Consider the following 21,037-nt stretch of genomic DNA (forward strand, 5'->3'; position numbering starts at 1 on the left):
GTGGACATTTTTTATGAATTCAGTTAATTCAAAATTAAGTTGTCAAATAATGCATTTCCTTATGTTTCTCAAAGCACTGTTTTAGTTATGCTTTGATAGGACCCCCCTCCACTAGTCCATTGTAAAATTTTTACTACGCACATTATTCATTTCACAGAAAGCTTCCAAGCGTGGACATTTGGTACTGATAAAATTTAAGGAAAAATAGCCATTTTTAATGCTGCCCTGAATAACTTCCATAGAATCACAATTCCTGTTAACTGCTGCCTACCATTAGGTTTAGAAAACAGAAAGAGTTTAAGGTTGCTATTCAGGTAAATAAAACAGAATACCAGAATTAGTATAGATGGGCTTTGTGCAGAATCATCTTTTCTTAAACATAATACATACTCATTTCTTACCATGGAAGGATGAGAATTCTTTTTCCCCATTACTTACTAATGACTTGGCTATTTCACAGCGCCCTCATGATGAAAGTAAAAATCGTTATAGGCCATCATCTCTTTAGCAAAGCATCAGAAAAAAATACTATCATAGGAACAATTATGAATGTAAACCCCATAGATCATTTAAAAAAAATAAATAAGTCACTGGACAAGGAAAGCACAACACATTTGTCACTGTTAAAACCTTACTAACTGAAAAATACTTTCAAGTGTACAATTTATTTCTGTAATGAGTTTATGTCTGTATCTGCAGTCTTGCAGAAGTCAGTCAGTAGATTAATATGATGGTTTTTCTTTTTTAGATTTTATTTTGATTCACAGGTGTCTGTAAAAGCTCACAAGGCAGCGAAATGCCAAACTAACAAACTTATGTTACACTAATCCTTTCCAAAGGAACTCAGCCAAACATGCATACTGGTTGAGATTCTTTCACGCTCTTCCTCATTACGGGAGGCGTAATATCACGCTGTATGTAAAATCCTACCCCGTGTCTCTGTGTACACGTGCATAGGCAGCTAACCAGGAGAATTTAGTCTGATAAGCAACATTCAATGGGCGAGAAAGATACCTGGATATGTAAAACTACTGGCATAAATACTACTCGTCTTGGAAGAGGCGGTGTCGATTAAAACCAAACTGACTCCTTGAAACCCTTGAAACAGGAGCTTTGAGACCAAAATCAGAGCACTGGGTGCAGTTTGGGGAAGAAACACTACAGATGAATAAATATTGTACAACTGGACAGATTGTGTTTGCAGGCAAAAGTGAAGCTGGAGCACTGCTAAGAATGTACGGGACAGCGCAGGAAACGTGGCAGTGGCATTGCTAGCAGCTCTAAGGGAAGCAGAACGCCAGGTTTAGTGGGAGACTGAAACAAGCACTAACTCAAGGATGTCTCCTGTAAAAGAATGTATATACACCCCCTTGAATTCTGGGCTGTGCTTTAGCACGTCCCGCTTGCTGCAGCTTCCTGCAGCATCCAGTGCTGTGTCATCATGCAAGATATCCTTTATGAACTAACAGATGTACAATCTTACTCTCTTTAGATTTCTAGTCTAGAACTGAATCTCACACATCAGACAGAAATCATCACTTTTTAAACCAAAACTGAGCCCACGCTGGAACTTCTTTATGAACTGCTACACAGGGACTGGCCATTAGGTGTCACCTTTGCCCACAATATGTATGACTACGCTCTCCACTAAGTTAACTAATAAAAACAGTTTGCATAATAAAAACGCCAGTATACCGAGTTTTATAGCGTGCATAAAGCTAGTGAGCAAACCTGATTAGAGACGTTGCGCAAAACAGCCAACAATCCTCAGAAACTATTGTTTCAGTGCATTCATTCAGGTACTTCTTGCAGAGCTTTATAGCAACTTACTAATCCAGTCATGCTATACAGCTACACAAATTCAAGTGGTTTTATTTCAATCTGTTTCTGTAGGCTAGAATACTCACTTTATTTACATTGCTTTTCCAACCCACAACTGGGGGCTGAATTCCTTAGGATGACAGAGGTCCTTTCCACAATAGAACTGATGGACAAGCCACTTAGGATACCTTTGTTGTTCTTCCTCACTTCCAGCAGAGCATCCACGATTTTGTCTCTATATGAATAAAGTAACTGTTTACATCCCATGTTGTGCAACACATTTAGCTCTTAGTTACCGCAGATACTGGATCTATTACAGATCAGGGCAGAAACGAAATCCAAATAGTCTCACCTGCTAGCCTCTGGATGAATTTCTTGAAGTTTCTTCAGTAATTTGGTAAAACTGCTCAAGTTCAATGTATTAGGAGAAATAAAGGCATCCAATGAATTAGTGGAGGAAGGAGCAGATGTTTTCTGCAGGGTATTTTCCCTGGTATTCTAGAATTGCATTGAAATAAGCAAAAAGTGAATGTGTTAAGTATTGTACAAGTAGTACAACATATCTGTACTACTAATAAATATTCCTGTTTTGGAAAAAGAAAAAAAAATTTAGACACAGATCAAGAAGTAATGCAAATGGCTAGGTTCGCAACTGGCTTAGAATTAAGGAAATAAGATGGAGTATCACAATTTGAGGCAGGGGCGAATGAACAGAAATTTATTACTGACACATAACGTTTTCCTGTCCTAACACCATTCTGTATGTACTAAACATACCTTGTTATGGAACAAGAAGTTCCAAGGCTCTTAATCCGCCATATAAAGGAGTCATAGTAGTAATTACTTACCTTTTGATTAACTTGAACCAAAAAGTGTACTGACTCTTCAGTAGATGACTTCAGACCAGTGCACTTAGTTTCTGAAGGTACTCGTGTAGAACAAGAAAGTTTTGAAGAAGTTATGGGAAGGAGATGCATTTTCTCAGAAGCAGAGGTGGCATCAGGTGCTTTTACAGAATTGGAAGGTGAAGTGAGTGTTTTATCTTGATCACTTGTTTGACTGTTATCAACGGGTTGGATTTCATACCGAAGCTTATTTGTAAGTACTTGGGAAACCAAGGATTTGTTCTCTGCTGAATTATTTACGAGTTCAACACTTATCGGTTTTCCTTTTATTTTTTTCTGGTTCATTTCCTCTACAGCTAACTTTGCTTTATTAGTCTCCTTGAAGCAAAGAAATGCATATCTAAGACACAAAATAAAAAAAAAAAAAACAAAACAGGAAACTAAGTAAAATATTAATTACTCGCCGTAAGAGCACATGCTGGTTCTCATTTTTCACATATAAGCTGTATCTGAAACTCAACAGAAAAATTTCAGACTACTTGATTTCTCATAAGATGAGAAGCTGTCTGGAATGACACGTTTTTTGTGAACGTATCTCTATCTACATTAATTACTGAAACAAAATGAAAATAAATTGACTTATAACTTCCTCCTCTCTCCCATGAGTCACCTACTTTGACAGTAAAAAAATCTGAAACAAGTAAAACTTAATATATGAATATACCTGTAGTTATGAGAATCCACACAGATAAGAACGTCAGAAATCTGATACTTCTGGAAATGTGATCTCAAATCACCCTACAAAATAGAAACAGATTGTGGTTCAAATGGATAGCATGAAAGAAATCAGAAAAAAGGGATGACGCTACTATTACTATGTAAATAAGAACATGCATACCTCTGACACTGAGGAACATAGGCCACCAACTCGAATAAAAGAACACTCATTTTCACTCTCCATTATCTCTGCTTCTAACAATAAATGTAAGAAAGTAAAGTGTTACTAACTCTTCTTGTTTCCATTCAAGCTAACATCATCTGTGTAGATTTTGGAAAACATAACTAGAAAATCTTTAAAAACCCTAAAAGAATTAAAAGTATCTTCTAACAGAGGAGGAGAGTGTCCTGAGAAGTGGTACAGTTCAGTTTGTGAAATCTCTTTTCCCTCTGTATTTCCTGAGGTTTGAAGACGCAGAAGAGGTACAACGGAGAGGACACTGGTCTGAGCTAACAGGTACCAGTGCTAAAAGATGGGTAGCGTACTGCGGGTCCCCACCACGGAGCACACAAGCTCTCCGCTTTCGACGGACCGAGACTTCTAACCACGCCTGTCACTGGGCCCCAAACCTCCAAACACTGACCATTCCCAGCTAACTCTTAAGAAGCCGGGATGGAAGAAGCAGAAAGAGGAGGAAGAGAGAAGAGGAAAAGAGTACAGAGTTTAACCACCGTAGGTAAAGGTTTCAAGGAAAAACGTGGATGAAGAGTGCTGAATATCTGTACAAGCCTTCACTGCAAGTCAATGAAAAAATAAGTCTGAAAACCCAGCTAGCCTTTTTTCCAAGTTTACTTACGCTTGTAGAAGGAACAGAATACTCAAATAATAAACAAACACCGTTATCAGGTATGGGAGCTTGAAGCACATGATCTCACCTCTTAAATTAACCGCATCTTCTTTTTCTCCTTGCTTTTCTGTTTCTTCAGATACTACTGAAAAATCTGCCACTGTCAATTCTTCTTTAGCATTAAACCAATATTCATCCTCCTCTTCATTTTCCACACAGCCTTGCCAGTTAAAATAAATTCCAATGCATTAAAATTCAGCTTGTTCTATGTCATATGAATGAATATCAAATTTCTGTGCGCTTAAGAGGATTCCAGCTACCTACACAATTTGGTACTACATTATGAAGAGGTGGCACATACTACTTTTCACTTCTGATTTAAATAGCAATTTTTTTTTTTCAAGATACGAAGTATAATATCGGGCTGATATAATGTCAAGCATTCCTTCACAGAAAAGAAAGTTCAGTACCCACATATATGTTTTACACATCGTTTGTTTTTTTCCCCAAAAACTTAACTAACAAATAATGTGGTCTTTGTACTAGAAGCAGATTGCTTACAACGTTCCGCATCCTGATCTTTACGTTGTTCTTCAGATGTCTTGGAGGAAGTAGAGTCCCTTGGCTGCCCGCCATCAGTTAAACATACGGTCTGTGGATTGTCCTATAAACATGTTTCAATCATGTCGTAACACTTGAACCTGATTATATGTTATTTTTCTGAGCTTCAGAATATTAAGTGATTAAACAGGTAAAATTTTTTAAAAAGTTAACCTACTGATCGTCTTCAAGAACCCCCAAGTTATTTTGAAAGGACGATCAAAATTTTGGTGACATCAGCTGCACTTGCAATTACTGGCAGAGAATCCCAGTTTGAGCCCTGAAGACTCTGACTGTGTAAGAGAAGGCTATGCTTCACAACATAACCTCTAGTAAGCTCAGTAATGAAGAAGCCCCTACCGTGTTGACAGAAGCTTTCCTCTCTTGTGGTTCTGGTACTTCCAAGTCAGCTTTTCTTGTGCGTGAAACAGAACTAAAACGGATCCAAGAATTTAATAAAAAATGTGGCACAATGATTTTGCATTCTACAATGATACAGAGTACTCTGAAATACTAATTTACACATTTCCAAAGCTCCCAGTAAAATAAATAAAATGTGCTTAATAAATGTTAAGCTTAAAATGAGTAACAAAGTTTTTTTGATACTTTTATTTTACAAAAGCATTAGTCGCAACCTGAAACATAAAGCTATGTTCTACATTTATGTTAGCCTGTTTTTTTTAGGTGGCTTTCTGTGTGATGTCTTTCAAATTTGAAATCTCCATGCCATTTTTTATTAATTTGAGTAATGCTTAACAAGAAATTTGAAAAAGATCTCTAGTTCAAACTTATTGCCAAATTTGTTTTAATCTCCACTTACATAAAGTAACTGGACATGGTTCAACTTTTGCTATAAAGACAGTAAAAATACAACTCCAGAGTTTGCATATTAGAACACTAGACAGTAAAAAAATTTCCTTAAAAAAAAAAAAAAAAAAAAAAATCACTGTACCCAAAGTGCTATGCTAGTCTTTCAGCTAAACAGTTTGGAGCAATAAGAAAGAATTTATTTCTAGATATAAGTTTAACATCTTTTAAACTCACTTCTCATTTATTTTGAACTTTAATAAATATCACAAATGAGGACTACTTACTCATAGCAAAGATCCTCTCTGAACAACTGTCAAAAAAAAAGAAAAGATTTGTCTTAATTTTCTGAAGAAAACAATTTATATTAAAAACAAAAAGCAGTTAAGAAATTACCTTGCACGGGACATAAGAAGAGGAGATTGGAAACAACTTAATCTCAACTGATAGCGGTGGAAGCGCACTTAAAGGTATGCCTGTTTTGATTTTCTCTCTCATAATGCTGTAGTTCTTTTTTAGCTCTTCCAAAACCAACAGGAGAGATGAACGTAATTCAGTGCTTCCATTATATCTGTTAAAATATGTATAAGAAAGTTGGATCAACTTAGACAGACATTTCATTTACTTTACTGCTTCCAGAGTTGCCCAAACACTTTGCAGGGTTTAAAGATTCCTCCACATTGCGCAAGAACAGGAGCTCACTGCTTTTAACCAAGGTATCAATTGCATTTAAAAGGACATTAAAGTACGTGCCTGCTAAAACAAGTGTTTTCCTCCAAAGCCAGTTTGTAAATCTTCAAGCAGTGCTGATAGCACATCTCATAATGAGTGTTTAGAATCTGCAATTCTGCTGCAATCGCCCTCTTCAGTAGTTGCTGACAGTAGCTTGATGCAGAATCCGTCACAGCTTGTTTATCAAGGTGTACTGGCCTTTAAAGTAATAATAATAATAATAATTAACAAAATCTTGAAGCCCTTGCATCAATATTTTACATTAATTATGTTTTATTTTGAAACAAGTAGCTTTCCAGAAGCTATTGCTGATACAATTTAAGGAAAAAAAAAAAAAAAAAAAAAAAGATAAATGAAATCAGTTCCTCCCATTTACTATACAGAAAAAATGCCTTACAGTAGCTGTCACATTCTAATCAGCCATAACTGAGAGGCAGAGACTCCATAAGCACTACAATCATGTCTGTCCAAAAGTTCTAAGAACAAAAAGAAACTCAGCAATTCTGTTGATCTACAGATGCGCTTACTTTGCTTCCGCATTCACAGAATAATGTATGCTGGAAAGGATCTCTGGAGGTCTGCAGTACAAATCTCTGTTCAAAGCAGGGCTAACCACAAAACTAACTTGGGGTCCTATCGAGTCCTGCTTTGGTTTTGGGTTTGGTTTTTTTTTGTTGTTTATTTAAAATCTCCAATAAAGGAGACTGTACCATCTCTCCAGTGCTGTTCCAATACTACTCTGACTGTAAGGACCCTTTTCTTACACCCACTTAGAATTCCCCTCACTGTAACTGCTGGCTCCTGCCCTTTCAAAATGCATGCCTGCAAAGAATTTAGCTTCATCTTCTCAGCAACCCACCACCAGATTGCCAAGAACCGCAGGGAGGTTCCCCACCTCCCCAGCCTTCCCTTCTCCAGGCTGACCCAACCCAGTTCCTTCAGCTCTCCCCACATATGAGGTGTTCCACCAGCTCCCCTCACCATGTCCACGGACCTCTGGTGGACTTGCTAACGCAGCCCCAGGATGTGGCATCCCTTCTTCACCATGTGGGAGCACTGCTGACTTAAACTTGACTTGTTCCTGGCCAGTCTGCAACTGCAGACCAAGGCTGCTTTGCTCTTTGTTCAACTTCAGGAGCTTTTCAGTTCAATGTTCTCACTTGTCCAGGTGCCTCGGAAAGGAAGCCCTACCCTCCAGCGTAAGAGCCGCTACCCAACAATCTTTAAGCATCATCAGTTTTGCCAAGGACAACCTTTCAATTATGAAAAAAATATAAGTTCTTATCCAGCATCTAGAATTCCAAATCAAGAACAATTCAAGACCCACCTGTCTGTGATTATCTTTACATCACTGCTACAAAGCTCATTTTTTGAGCTCCGCTGTTCCTAAACAAAAACAAAAAAAATTAAAAGTTACAGGTTAACATTTGTATAGAAAAGTTCTGAGCAACTTTAAGTTAAAAGAAGTTCTATATATCAAAGCTGCTTCGTTGATGGCTTTTTAAAAATTACCTGAATTTGTGAACTTCTTTCAGCTGTTGCAGTACTGCTAGCAGAGTGTTTTTCCAGTGTGTCAGTAAATTGTTTCCCAGTTTCCTCTGTACTACCAGCTCCGTATGACCAGTCTGTATTGCAAGCAACATCTGCACAGGCTTCACGGTGCCATCCCACAGGTCGAGATTTGTTCATCATCGTTATCTCTGTATTAACAGCCCTGGAGAGACAAACCCGAGCACTGGCACTTCTGCTTGTTGTAGAGCAAGCTCTAAAATCAGAACGCGCAACAAAAGCCTGCTTCACCGTAGAGTCACTGGTAACGTTTTTCAAGTTTTCACGATGCTCCATTTCTGAGTTCAGAGAGCTGCTATTTCCAAGGGACGATTTATCTGCAACTCCCACTTCACAAAAGGGATTCTCCCTAGTAAGAACTGGGAATTGGGTTTCAGCACTCTTTGCAGCGCAGCCAACGCAGCTGACACCAGCTTCTTCACAACTGTAGAAATCAGAGTCCCCTGCACATTTGCAAAATTGCATGACTACTGCAGGGGCCCTTTCCCGTGGAGACAGTAAAGGATCTTCTAGGTTCACTGAGATGCTGCTGTGAATGTCTCTCTCATTGTTTTCAGACACTTCCTCACTTGGAGCCGTCTGTGGTGGCGGTGTGCCATCAATCAGTGGGACGTCTTCCACCTCTCCATCTTCCGAAGTGTCGCATACCAGCAGCTTTGGACAGACCCTCTCTTGACTCCCACAAGAATGACTTTCAAGTACACTTCCACAAACAGCACTATGATACTCTGTTTGCTCTTCCCGATCATCACAACTCACGCCACTGCAATCTGTCAGAGACAGAGAGTCCTGAAGCAGGTGGGAAAGCTCTGGCAGAGCTGCCTCTGGGCAGGTTTGGTCACCTATGCCACACTCAGAAGCAGGAGAACAATCTTCTGACAGGTCAAGGAGATTTTGCTCCTTCGCAGGTCCACCCCCTGGAACTTCACAAACTGGATCTATCAGCTTTAAGGTTTCAATTCCTATAGTTTCCCTTTGCTCAGGAAACTCACTGGGGCTATTCCTACCATCCAAATCTTGCTCGTGAGCACTGAGATACTCCAGCTGTGAATCTTCCCCTAAATGGCTTTGTCTGCAATCATCACACGCCCCGCAGCTAAAGTGTGTATTGTCACATGCCCTTCTCAACATATCAGCTTCTTTTTTGCTTTCCTCTACCTGTGCACAGCAAATTGTCGTTCTTTTTTTATCATACATTTCAATATCTGCATCTAAAGATGAACTTAAATAAGGTAAGCTTTCCTCTGACAACTTTAATTCTGAAACATTGACAGAAAGTGCCTGGCCAAAACCGGAATGGTGAGCTCCTGTTGCAAGGTCCCTGACAAGTGCGTGCTCAGCTTCCTCAGAGTAAAAAAAAAGAGGAGAGGTCTGATTGAAGCATCTCCTTTCACTTGTAACATCTCTGTTCTTTTCTAATTCCATGGTACAAACACTTAAGTCCTGCTCCTCAGAAGTAATCCACACAACTCACTTCCACTGCAACCTCTCAAAGTTGTTGGCTTGTCTCTTCTATCAATTTCTCACCTTAATAAAAATTAAGAGAAGTCTGAGATACTCCACAGTAAACAAGAGGGCATTACTGTTTTAAAAAGATGTTAAATTAACCACCTTATTTTTACCTACTGCATGCTAGTATAGAAACTCAGAATTATACTGTACATTCTCAAAGAAATCCTAAGAGCTCACGGAAGGCTGTTAAAAAGAATTTGCCGTTCCCGCTTGTGCGATTTCAATTGAGCAAAAGAAACCTCAGAGACCAATCAACCCTATTTTCTTACACTCTTAGGCAAAGCTTCCATCCTCTTACCACTGCAGCATTTCTCGGCTGAATCATCAGAATCCCTGTTGATACACAGCGAGATATTTACATCGTACGTTAACTGCATGACAGCACACGAAGTGTTTAGATGCACGTATTGCCTCTGAAAGTCAACGTGCTGATGGTCATGGATTCGGTGACCACAAACTGACCTCGTGTTGTTCCCCATTGTATACTGGCCTGTAAGCACTCCTTGCCACAGAAAGCTTAGCTTCCCGATCCATGCAGACCAACAGGCCCCTAAGCTGTATTTTGCATGCTTCTAAAGAGATAATGCACTGGTTCAGCCTCCAGAGGAAGTTTCCAGCCTGGTGAAACACAGTTCAAAAGGAACTGAGTGAAGTGCCAGAGCAAGACACAGGCTGCTGGTGGAGCACAAGAGGAGACTGGAAACTCAGGCCTGTTTCTTGGTCACTGCTCTGGGATTAATACACAAGTTACAGGAGCTCTGTCCACTCCAGATAGAAACAGTGTGACCCAGGCCTTGTACCTGCACAGGAAGGTTTGCAGAATAGACCCCTAAGAGGTAGCTTCACAATAGCCCTTCCTCACAGGGAAAAATGGCTTGTCTCTCAAATCTGCACCTACTGAATCTCCTCTGCTAAGGATCAGCATTAAAATGACATAATTCAAAATCACTTAATACAAATAGTTTGAAGTCTCTCTTCCTTGCCAGGGGAATGGACTAGATGACCTTTAAAAGTCTCTTCCAACCCTAACTATTCTGTGATCTAACAGAAGTCATCAATAGAAGTCAGTCATCCTCCAAGGAAAATGATTTCATTATGCGCTTCCACAGTTATTTGTTTCACAAACGTTAGCTTTCTTATTACACTAACTTTACCTTCACCTTCCAACTGAAGTTTTGAGCAGCTCTTATCTGTGAAATTCAAAATCTTACCACAACGTAATGCTGAAAAAGCACATCTCAGATGCCTACACACAGGTCACAAACTATTATCGCACAGAAGTTACTTTTTCCTCCCACTTTTTTTTCCTGGAGAATGTGTTAAGAAACAGGAGTCACAACAGCTCTAGGTATACACTAAATAAAAAACGGTAAACTTGCTGTTTCTGATGATTCAGCTAGATGCGTACGCCGGTTAGAAACCTGGAGAGCCACAGCCGAGACGCCGGGGAAGAAGGTGAGGGCCTCTCAGAGCAGGCCGGTGCCCCCCCAGCTCGCCCAAGGGGAACCCCCCAGGCGGGGAACTGCAGCTCCCAACGCTCACCTCGGCTCCGGGGAAGCTCCGACTTCCCTTCCCGCTGCCCAAACGCAGCCTTTCCCCCTCCCCGCCGCCTCCGGTAACTCCCGCCTGCCGCCTCAGCTCACGGCCGGTCGTCGCCTGCTTCTCCGGGCACGCGCTCAACGGCCGGCCGCCCGCCCGCCGCGCTCCCCGCCCGCGCTTCCAACCCATTGGCTGCGACGGGAAGCACTCGAGGGCCTGATTGGCCGGCCTGCCCTTCCCCGCGTGCTGCTCCCGCCCACGGGACCGCCACCCGCCGCCATGTTCCTTCAGGGGCCCGTGGGCCGCTTGTCCTCCTTCGCCTCCTTCTTCACCAAGGCTGTGCGCAGACAGGCCAGACCGCAGCCTGCGGGGAGAGCAGCAGCGTGAGCTCTGGTACAGTTATTGAAACCTGCCAGCAGCTGGCAGGACCGCGTTACAGGCAGGGGAGGCAACTGCCGTGAACTTCGGAACCAGTGAAGTGGTAAATACCAGTTTCTGCTACACCAGTTACCAATCATAAATGAACATGTCATTTTTACAAGGATGTTTCTGGCCCCTACTCCTTCCTTAAAAGTCCTTCCTTTAAGCGCTTAATGAAGTGTGCAAAACATCGCTTAGCTGCCTAGAACAAACCCCAAACCCGTGTAATTCATTGTTCCAAGCATTTAAAAAAGCAGGGACAAGCAGTAACCTCCTCTGTATACTTCATGGAAGTAATCTCTCTATGGCAATGTCCGTGAGGAAATTTAATACTAAAATTGACAGGTTTTTTTGATGAACCTAGTTGCCTCCTGTGCAAAGGTTTCTTCCACAGAAAGTTACAAAGTGGGTGACCTCTCTATTCATCATAAATACTTACAGAAAGTAGAGGATTAATCACATTAGCAATACCATTCAAATGTCTCCTGATGGGACACTGTCCCCTCATCCTCCCCAAATGCACCGTGCCATTAAAAATGTTAATATTTCGGGTATGCCTCACACCAGCCCTCAGTCTCACAAGCCCCCTGCCTTTGTACATTTTACAACCAGCATTGCTCTCATTTGTGCACCTGCAGCGATACATTAACAAGGAAAATGAGGCCGTGACACCAGTATCATCCAAAAAGTCTGTATTTTCCAAGAGAACTTTGACCAGTAACATCATCGCGACAGACCACTCCATAAAAACGACCCGAACAAGTGACATTTTTATTGGCGAGTTCTGCGAATGAATTTCCTTTTCCACGCTCGTATCTCCTAACAGATTGGATTGAAACAAAACAAAACAATTTTGGGTAACATTCCATTTGCAAACAATAAAATTATTTAACATTTAAAAATAAAACAAAGGATAGCAATTTTAAATACAAATTCTAGGAAAAGCCCTCCTGGTTCCCCCAGGAGCCGTTCCTCGCCAGGCTGCCACCATTTCTGCTCCGCTCCGAGTCAGCAGGCTGGGCACCAAGGCTCTCCCATTTGGAGCGCAATTAAAAGGACCGGGGCATGTGCTATAATTACAATGCGAAGCCCTGTTGTTGTACATTCTTCACAGGAAAATATAAAAACAGTTTGCAGTAAACCAACCAGTACTTTTTCTTCCCTTATTCTAAAGCTAAGTCATACCGAAAGTTAAGGGGGGGGAAAAAAAATGTGGCTTCAACATTCAGCTACTTTATCACACACACAGATTTCTACTAAGAGCATATCCAGGTTGAAATACTCATCCGATTTCTGTCATGAGGTTAATGCTTATGGGGGTGTAAGATGCAATCTGCTTCAAAAAATAAACACATCACTTCTCAATGAGCAAAGTATTATTTTTAGCCTTTTGGACCAACGCCTAATTGCTAGGTTGTTTCTCCCGAATCTTGCCAGGAGAGACCGTTTTCACCGCTACCACAAATAAAAAGACGAACGGTAGCAATCACACACCTTACCATCAGTTAGTAAGATGTTGTTTTAGGACATTTATTTGCATTCTGAAAAAAATCTTTATTTTTCAGGCCCCAGAGGCTTTGTACACCAGAAATTACACAAGTCAACCACAGAAAATTGTCAATTGGTAACCACAGCGATTGAGGTATTCCACAAGAAACCTGGCTCTGCACCTGAATGTTCCTCTCAAAAATCCAAAAAATAAAAAATTAAGAACCCAAAGCCCTAGCTGGAGTGGAATTTTCATTTAAAAGGTTCCTTTAATCCCCTTGTTCCACCACATTTCATCAACAAGGACATACTCATTTCCCCAGGGGCACAAAAAAAAAAAAAAAGCCACCTTCACCCTTTTCCTGGAATATTAATTTCAGTACTTCATTCCTAAATTTCTGAGTGCACTCAGAAGAGGTGAAGAGAGGTGTGTTATTTTCTAGCCAAACCAGAGAAACACATTCACACACTGGTTTTGGTTTATTTTATTTATGAAGGTGCTCTAGGAAGATACCAGCCATCCCTTCAACATTGAAAATAGCAGCGGTTTATAGTCTAACCCTCCAGTCTGTGAGGAAGAGGCTGGGGAAAGATCTGGACCGGAAAGTCTGAAGATGAAAATTAAGAACAAACGGTCTCCAGAGTCTGGATTTGGCTTGACAGAACCGGATCTCTTGAGGCAATCAGCATCGAGAGAAGGCTGCTCCTGTCAAACAGGAGATGCTGCTTCACAGCGCGAGCCGGTTCCTAAGGGACTGGAAAGCTTTTCTGTTAGGGCTGAAGGGGGAAGGACAGCTTTATTCTTCAGGTAACTGCTGTTCTCCTTTGAGTGGTACATTCAGAGTAATTTCCAATAAACCAGAGCTGTAGTGCTAGTTGTGTATAATAAACTGCCTGCGACATTGTTACTGGTTACATTATTTTTGCACGAAAAGTGGAAAACCTTTGCAATGACCTCAGAAGGAAATAACAGGCTACTTCTGTATTTGTAGAAAAAACATAGGCAGGAATACTTTCTAAAGTGCTTCTTTTACTTACCAGTTACTTTTTAAAAAATTAGACCTGTATTTTGCAGCGGCATTATTTCCTAGTAGGCTCACAGACCAGTAGATAGTTTCTGATGTAAAAAACCCATTACATACTCTGTTTAAGCAAGCGACACTTGCTTTGACAAATGCACCGGAGTGAGTGATCTAAGTGCAAAACCCACGGCCTTATGCTGGTTTATTAATGCAACTTTACATCCTTTACAAGTAGTTTACTTCAATTCCAAGAGCAGGGATTAAATAATACAAATAAAAGTTGAAAATTTCATGAAGCTATTGCCTGTTTACCCTGAAATAAAATAGTCTTATGATTCAACTGGTGCAAAAATCCCTCCAAACACCTTTGTTTTATTGGCAAAGTCATTTAAGGTCACTTTTGCTTCCAAGACCATCTTCTTCCATGATTTCCACTGAAGGAGTTTTGCTTTGTAATGGCTTGTGGTTCCACAGTGATTTGTAAATGAAAAACCTACTATGAATAACTCTACTGTAGTCACTAAGTTACAGATACTGTCATGAGAAAGTCCAAAACTTACAGTGTTTTTTTTTTTTTTCTTTAAATTTTCAGCAAGACACAAAATTCCAGTCCAGTTAAAATGTTTTCTTTGAATGCCATTTTAAATGGCAATAAATGGCTGCTGTGCCTTCTGGATGGAGAACTTAACGCGACGCCCAACGTGTTTCTTACACGGTAGACGGCTGTTGTAAGTTCAAACGTACCCAAAGAACGGCGGAGAAGGGCTCCGGCAGGCACAGCCATTTGGATCAGCTACTCCTATGTATATAGTGCAGCAGGTTTGAATCTGCGTAGAGAGAACCACAACGGGGTGGCACGTAGCAAATGTTGGGGTTGTCTGTACTCAGAAGGCATGACACGCAAAGCATCCTGGACAGCAAGAGACAGAAGCATCTGCAACGTTGTTCCGATTCTGTCAAGTAGTAGTAGCTTCCGTCGGGAGGTGGCGGTTATTGCTGAGACAGTAAAGCACTCCGGTTGGCTTTCATCTTCTCCAAGCGTTTTATTAGATGGCCATTGCTGACTTCAAGCTCTTCGGTTTTATCCAATGCTGAACGAAGCTGACGGAAGGAAGCAGAAGAAAAACTGGTAACTTTTGCAGTGTCTTCCCTAAGTTTGTAGTTACCAACACTAACTGGTCATATTGCTGGAATTTCCTTACAAGATAAAGCAGTTGAAAATTCCTATTAGCAGAGTCAAAAGTAAATACCGTGTAACTGCCTGAAGGCCACACACACACAGATATTTTCTAAGTGCGGTACCAAGAATCCAAGGTATTTACAGAATGTTGAACAAATGGCTCAGAGTTTGCCTCAGCTTGAGGCATGGATGCTCAGAGATATCTGCTGGCTGGTCTCGCTGCCTGGCTTTTATTTTTCTGGTTCCCAGAACTACCACTGCAGCCGTGAGTTTGGTGCCTTAATTTTCTATAAAATCCACCCTGGTAGATGGGAAAGAGAGGTGGACTGCACAGAGCAAGATTTATAGGCAGCACAGCAGAAGGAGTATTTAGAAAAAGCAAAGAGCCACACTGGGGGAAAAAAAAAAACAAACCACCAACTCACGAGGCAGATGCAAACTTATTTAAGCTCGTTGTAGTGGCTACTTGGAGAGAGCATGAAATTTGGTAAGACAAATAAGGCCAAAATTATGGACACCTTGAAGATGCAGTGTTTCAAGACAGAGAAACATGGACAGAGTCTGTGGATTGACACACCACAAAACAGGCTGAACAGATTGACAGAGCAAGAAAAACAGGCTCCGTAAGAACAATTTACATCCATTTAGCACTCAAGTTTAGACTCTGAAGCGTGAAAATTTAGACTGTCATTCCTGGTAAGGTATGGCATAGCACTTAAATAATGGGGCACCCAAATTAACCTTACAGCAGGATTTTCAGCTTTCTACTGCTGTAATTTCTGAATCGCACGTTCTAGAAAGACCAGCGATTCGTATTTACAAACCCAGAGTTTATAACACTGAAAGTAATGAGCCTTCAGGTACAACAAAGGACAAGGACAGCCAAGTAGAAGTACGAACTCTTCAGCTTGATGAATGTCAAACCATGTGAACGTTCACAGCTGCAAAGCAGCGTGCAAACCTGCTTCTGGATTCAAGCTGCACAAGGAGAACTTGAGTTTGCTCTAGAGAACCAAAGTAAAGAGAACCATAAAGTAAGGCATTAAAGGTCAGTTTAGGAAGGAATGGTGAAGTGGCAGTGGGAGTTCACAGTTGTGACTATTACTCCAGTCTGAGTGCTGAAAGTTTGGTTAAATATTTAGAACAAATAACTAAGGCAGTTTAAAAAAAAAAAAAAAAAAAGTAGATGTTTATTCTTTGCTCTGCCAAGAAGGGTAGTTCCTCCTCTAAAATGCAGACAGGTCTCCCCCCACGCAGTGCAGGCTGACTGTTAGCCTCCAACAGTTTCCATCTAGCGTTACCTCTCTCTGTAGTTTGCGTTTCTCTGCTTTCAGTTCGTCTTCTACTCTTTCAGCATTTTCAGCAGCAGTTTTGTATCGGGCTACCTGACCTTCCAATCGTATTACCTAGGGTGAAGGCAATTTTTTTAAATTAAAAGCTGTACCAAGAAGTTACTCTGAAGCTTTACTCTTCCACTAGCATTTAAGCAATAATCAAAGAGATGCTCACTTTTCTTCAATAAAATAAAGGCATATTTTGAGGGAGAAAAAAAAATATATACCAAGGAAGCATGGCCATGGTAATTTACTCCAGACCTTTTATACATATCCATATTTAACAGGCTTCCAGCAGCAAAAAATACAGTACATTGATTAAACTTAGCAAGAGTATCGCTGACATACCCTGGGCAACAGCAAACAGTCAAAAATTGAGCAGTTTTATATAAAATCAATATATACTACATCATATGGCAGGACCCATTTAAAAATTGTCAATAGCGAGGCATAAGAAAGTATTCTGAAGAGTTCAGTAAGCGCTCTCTTTGTCTTTAAAGGTTTTTTTCTTCAGTAAAGATGCATAATATATTCACTCTTCCCCATATGTAAGTGGAAAGCATTTTAGTCTTTATGACCTAAGTGCAGTAGCCCTGATGCTCCAACACTCCCGCTTCTTATTTTAAGGGAAAAAAAAATCACAGTAATCCTGATTTCATTTATCATATAATAAAATGCACTTTCTCTTTGCATTCTCACCATGCATAAACAACCAGAACAAGCCAAAAACTTACATTCTGCTCCAAGGCTGTTATCTCTTGCTCGGACTTTGCTAGTTTAAATTTGAGATCACTGATCTGTCTGTTGGCATCTCCTAGAAGAATTGCAGATTTATCAGAGATGTCAGAACAAGTGTTAACAGTGTCTAACAAGTCTGTCATAAAATTTCCACAGCAGAGCAGCAAGTGCTCTCTGCCAAAAAAGTGCCCGGCAAATAGGCGCTATTCCCAGTCTCGCCTCATTCCGTTCTGAAAGCGGAATTAACCAGGAACTTACCCCAGCTCTCCTGGGGAACACAAAGGAGATTTCCAATTGCAATCCTGCTCAAACAAAGGATAATCATTCCCTCACCTCTGGCAGAGGTGCAAGGCTGGCTCCCAGTCTGAAGCTCCCCGAGACCTGAAGGCTCATTTTTACTGAGCGCCATGTAGTTATTGTACAGATACATTTTCCCCGCTCACAAGCAGGACACAAAAGTTCTGTTAAAATCAAAATGTAGCTCACTTTGGAGGTCAATCATGTGCATATCTGTCCCATTTTCTAGAACTTCATCTTCTGATTGTGTATTTTCCGTCTTGCCATTCTTTTGCCTTTCTTCCAGTTGTCCCTTTAATTTTTTAACCTGAAAGACACAAAATAATTAGTGATTAAAATAAGGGAAACTTGTGGCTCAGTACACTCAAATTCACTCAAGTATTCTAAAACTTTTTTTTTTAACCTAAATTCCAAAAAGTCTTTTGTTACAAAATAATTTCCTAGAAATTCTTTCAGCAAATGACTCATCATATTTTAAGCATCATTGCTTATGCATAAGTTCAGGACCAAACATAACGAGCGCAAGACGACTGTTTTATCAGAAAAGCCATAGATGTTCTGTAGGCACATTCACATAAAACGTTCTTAAAAACCCAGATCTGCGTTTGGTGGCATGTGAAGTTTCAAGGCCAAGGATATAATCCATAAATGAAAGCACAGAGCATCCTGCAGAGAAACAGATCAGCTAAATTTTTTTTTAGTAAGCTTTATATCCGCTACCGAATATCACAGTACCAGCAATAATTACTTTAATTGCTATTTAGTCCTCCAGCATTTCTTTCCAAACGGCGCATTGCCTACAGACCCGGCAATCGGGAAGGCTTACTCTGGGAGATAAAATTTGCTTCTCCCTTGGACTTGGCCAATCTGAAGTATTATTTTTCAGAGACAGGTCCTGGAGAAGGAGTTTTAGGTGACTGAGGAGACTGGATGTGACTGGTTAGCACCACGGAACAGGCACACGGGGTCATATCTTGCCCTGTATCCCGAGTTAACGCGCAAGAGGAACATTCAGAGGAAGAATAAAATGGGAAGTTAAGTCCTCAGCAAGAGCAACCCAGCACACGCCTTAAAGGCAATGGCACTGCTGTTCTGTACTCTATGTTAGGGCTGGTTTGATTTTTTAAAGTCTCTACCGTTCTTACCACAGACTTAGTAAACACACAACATTTCGGTTTTCCTGGGATTACCTGGTCTAGTAAGGATTCTCGTTCATCCAGGAGTTTTTTCAGCCTGTCTGAAAGAGAAAACTGAAAGTTCAGTGCCGATCTGATCGAGCCGCACGTTTCGGAGTGCATCTGATATTTGACCGAACCGTTAAGGTTAGTGAGACTAACGATGAAGGTAGTTATGCACCTACCCACAGGAAATGAGGCCACAGACAGGGCTGGGAAGGGGCTGCAGCCAGGGGAGGTTATGTCATTCTCACAGAACATGCTTGTCACGGCAGTAGCAGCACCCAGCTGCATGCAAAGAGGCTAATCTTCTACGTTAGGTTAGCATGCAAGAACTCTAGGGTCAAACACAACTGCAACACAAAATCTCACAAATCTTTACAGTTTAACATAACGAAAATACTGTCAACACCTAGAGTCATAGCTAAGCACATTCTCAGCACTTTAAATCATCTTTTACCAAACACGGCAATAACATTTTGTGTTATCTCCAGTATTACGACCAGAAAAACATTTGCCCATTAAATTATTTTTGTTTCAAATGCGGCAGTCTGGTAAAACATTCTTTTCTCTTTAATTCTTCACAGTCAACTCTCCTGGTCAAACATCAAGCAGGTGATGGGCAATCTGGACCAACTCTTGTGTTACACTCGAGCTCGGAGGTGCTACAGATCAGCGCATGGATATGTGTGGCACTGATTAATAAAGAGCACGCTACAGTTAGACAAGAAATAGAAGTAACCAACCAAGTCGTCACTTGGGTTTTTTCTTCCCTGTTAAGGGAATGCAAAACGTGAAAGCACTTTAGCAGGTTCTCACACATTTTCACTTCACTTTTCACTAAAGTTACTGCACCTCATTAATTATTAACCTTAATTTGTTCAGGTACACCTCAGGAAAAGTACACCGGAACACAGCATTCAATTATCCATCTTAGAAGAGGATATATTGACCCCAGGCAGGTCTTACTCCACAAGTTTGACATGTATGTTCACTGCAGTTTTATTTAGCTTGCCTCCTGCAGAACAAAGCCAGCGGGTATTCAGAGTTCAACTCCACATCTAAGGTCTAGCCTGTTAATTAAACGGTTAAAGTTCAAAGATCACCCAAGCTGACAGAAAGACCTTTTTTCTTAAGGAAAGCAGTTGACAAGTTACAGATAAAAAGCTGGTGGGCTTTTACCAGATAAATTCTGTTGATAGATTTAAGTATTTTTAAAAAGCTTTAAAAACACCAACACTGTAGTCCTCATCTGCGGTTGAATCCTGAACAGGCTGAAGTCTTGCGGTCCATCATTTATCTTGTTAACACACAAAGTAAAGAGAATATTGAATCAAATCATGGCGAAAACTGAAGTTTTCAAGTGGAAGTCCCTCCATATGGCAGACACCTACAGTCCATTACCCAGTAATAACGTGGTAAAAGTCATTCCCCTCCTGGGTATACAGGTTCCCATGTACCAGCACTTGTTCTAGAGCATGGAATAAAACTTTTACCTTGGCTTCTGATGCAATACCCAAATACAGATCTCAAAGCGACATCCCCGTTCAGCAGTTCTACGCATTCATTTTGCATCTCCTCCAGTCCTATCCTTTTTTTTTTTTTTTTTTTTAGCCATTGGTAACACACTCAACATTGTTACACCTGAGCACTGACATGGAAAAACAAAAGAAAACAAAACAAAACCAAACAAACCAATCACATTTTTGTAAACTATCACGTGTAAAAAAAAATGTACAAGGATAAATCCCTTCAAAATAATAAAACAATTTCACCTATCTGTATGGGAAGGTAAGGAAAGGAAAGAAAGCTTAAGGCAAATTCTGTAAAAGATGAAAGATGGGGAAGAGAAAGAAAGGCCAATGAAGAAAGCTCACGTTTGCTCAACGAGGAGAGCAAACTGTAAAGGAAAGGTCAGAGATATTCAAACTTGGAGATAAAGTTGTGAGTCCCAGGTTGGAAGAGATCAAGAAAGGAAGTTCTAAGGACTGGAAAGAGAACAAAGACAGATGCAGAAATAAGCCTCCAGGCCACTACAAAAATCGGCCCAAACTTATTGTCTCTGAAGGAGCCAAATAACTTTGCAAATAACTCCGTCGTGCACACAGTAAATACCTCTCACCCCACGGCAGTGGCTGTGCTAATGAAATATGCCTCCAGCTTCCAGTCAGGAAGCACATCCGCTTCCCCCAACCCCTCTCCCTCTAAAATGGATGTTAGCATTTTGGGACAAGTCTTCAAATCTGCTCTCGCCATCAGTTTTCCCTTCCCTCATTACAGAAACCTCTCCACCCCACCTGGGACTGATGACTTGCTGGCAGCAGGATTTACAAGAGCACAGAAAAATCAGTTTGCTGAAGATGCCATTTATGTAGAAAAATTTTCTGTATGTA

General features: G+C 40.7%; 1 protein-coding gene across 1 annotated transcript; it reads right to left on the reverse strand.

The window, feature by feature from the left end:
- Positions 1 to 1,603: 1,603 nt before the first annotated feature.
- RBM44 (RNA binding motif protein 44) lies at positions 1,604 to 12,137 on the reverse strand. Its single transcript, XM_086751204.1, has 16 exons — positions 12,055 to 12,137; positions 10,994 to 11,354; positions 9,750 to 9,822; positions 8,411 to 8,709; positions 7,698 to 7,756; positions 6,035 to 6,209; positions 5,926 to 5,951; positions 5,192 to 5,264; positions 4,793 to 4,895; positions 4,320 to 4,451; positions 3,565 to 3,638; positions 3,391 to 3,464; positions 2,700 to 3,066; positions 2,174 to 2,319; positions 1,935 to 2,056; positions 1,604 to 1,656 (listed from the first exon to the last, which is right to left on the reverse strand). Exons 1-16 carry the CDS (start codon positions 12,135 to 12,137, stop codon positions 1,604 to 1,606), a joined length of 2,220 nt encoding a protein of 739 aa, XP_086607330.1.
- Positions 12,138 to 21,037: the final 8,900 nt, after the last annotated feature.

The sequence above is a fragment of the Chlamydotis macqueenii genome, chromosome 6, assembly GCF_036417535.1.
Source record: "Chlamydotis macqueenii isolate bChlMac1 chromosome 6, bChlMac1.mat, whole genome shotgun sequence".
In the NCBI taxonomy this organism is placed as follows: Eukaryota; Metazoa; Chordata; class Aves; order Otidiformes; family Otididae; genus Chlamydotis; species Chlamydotis macqueenii.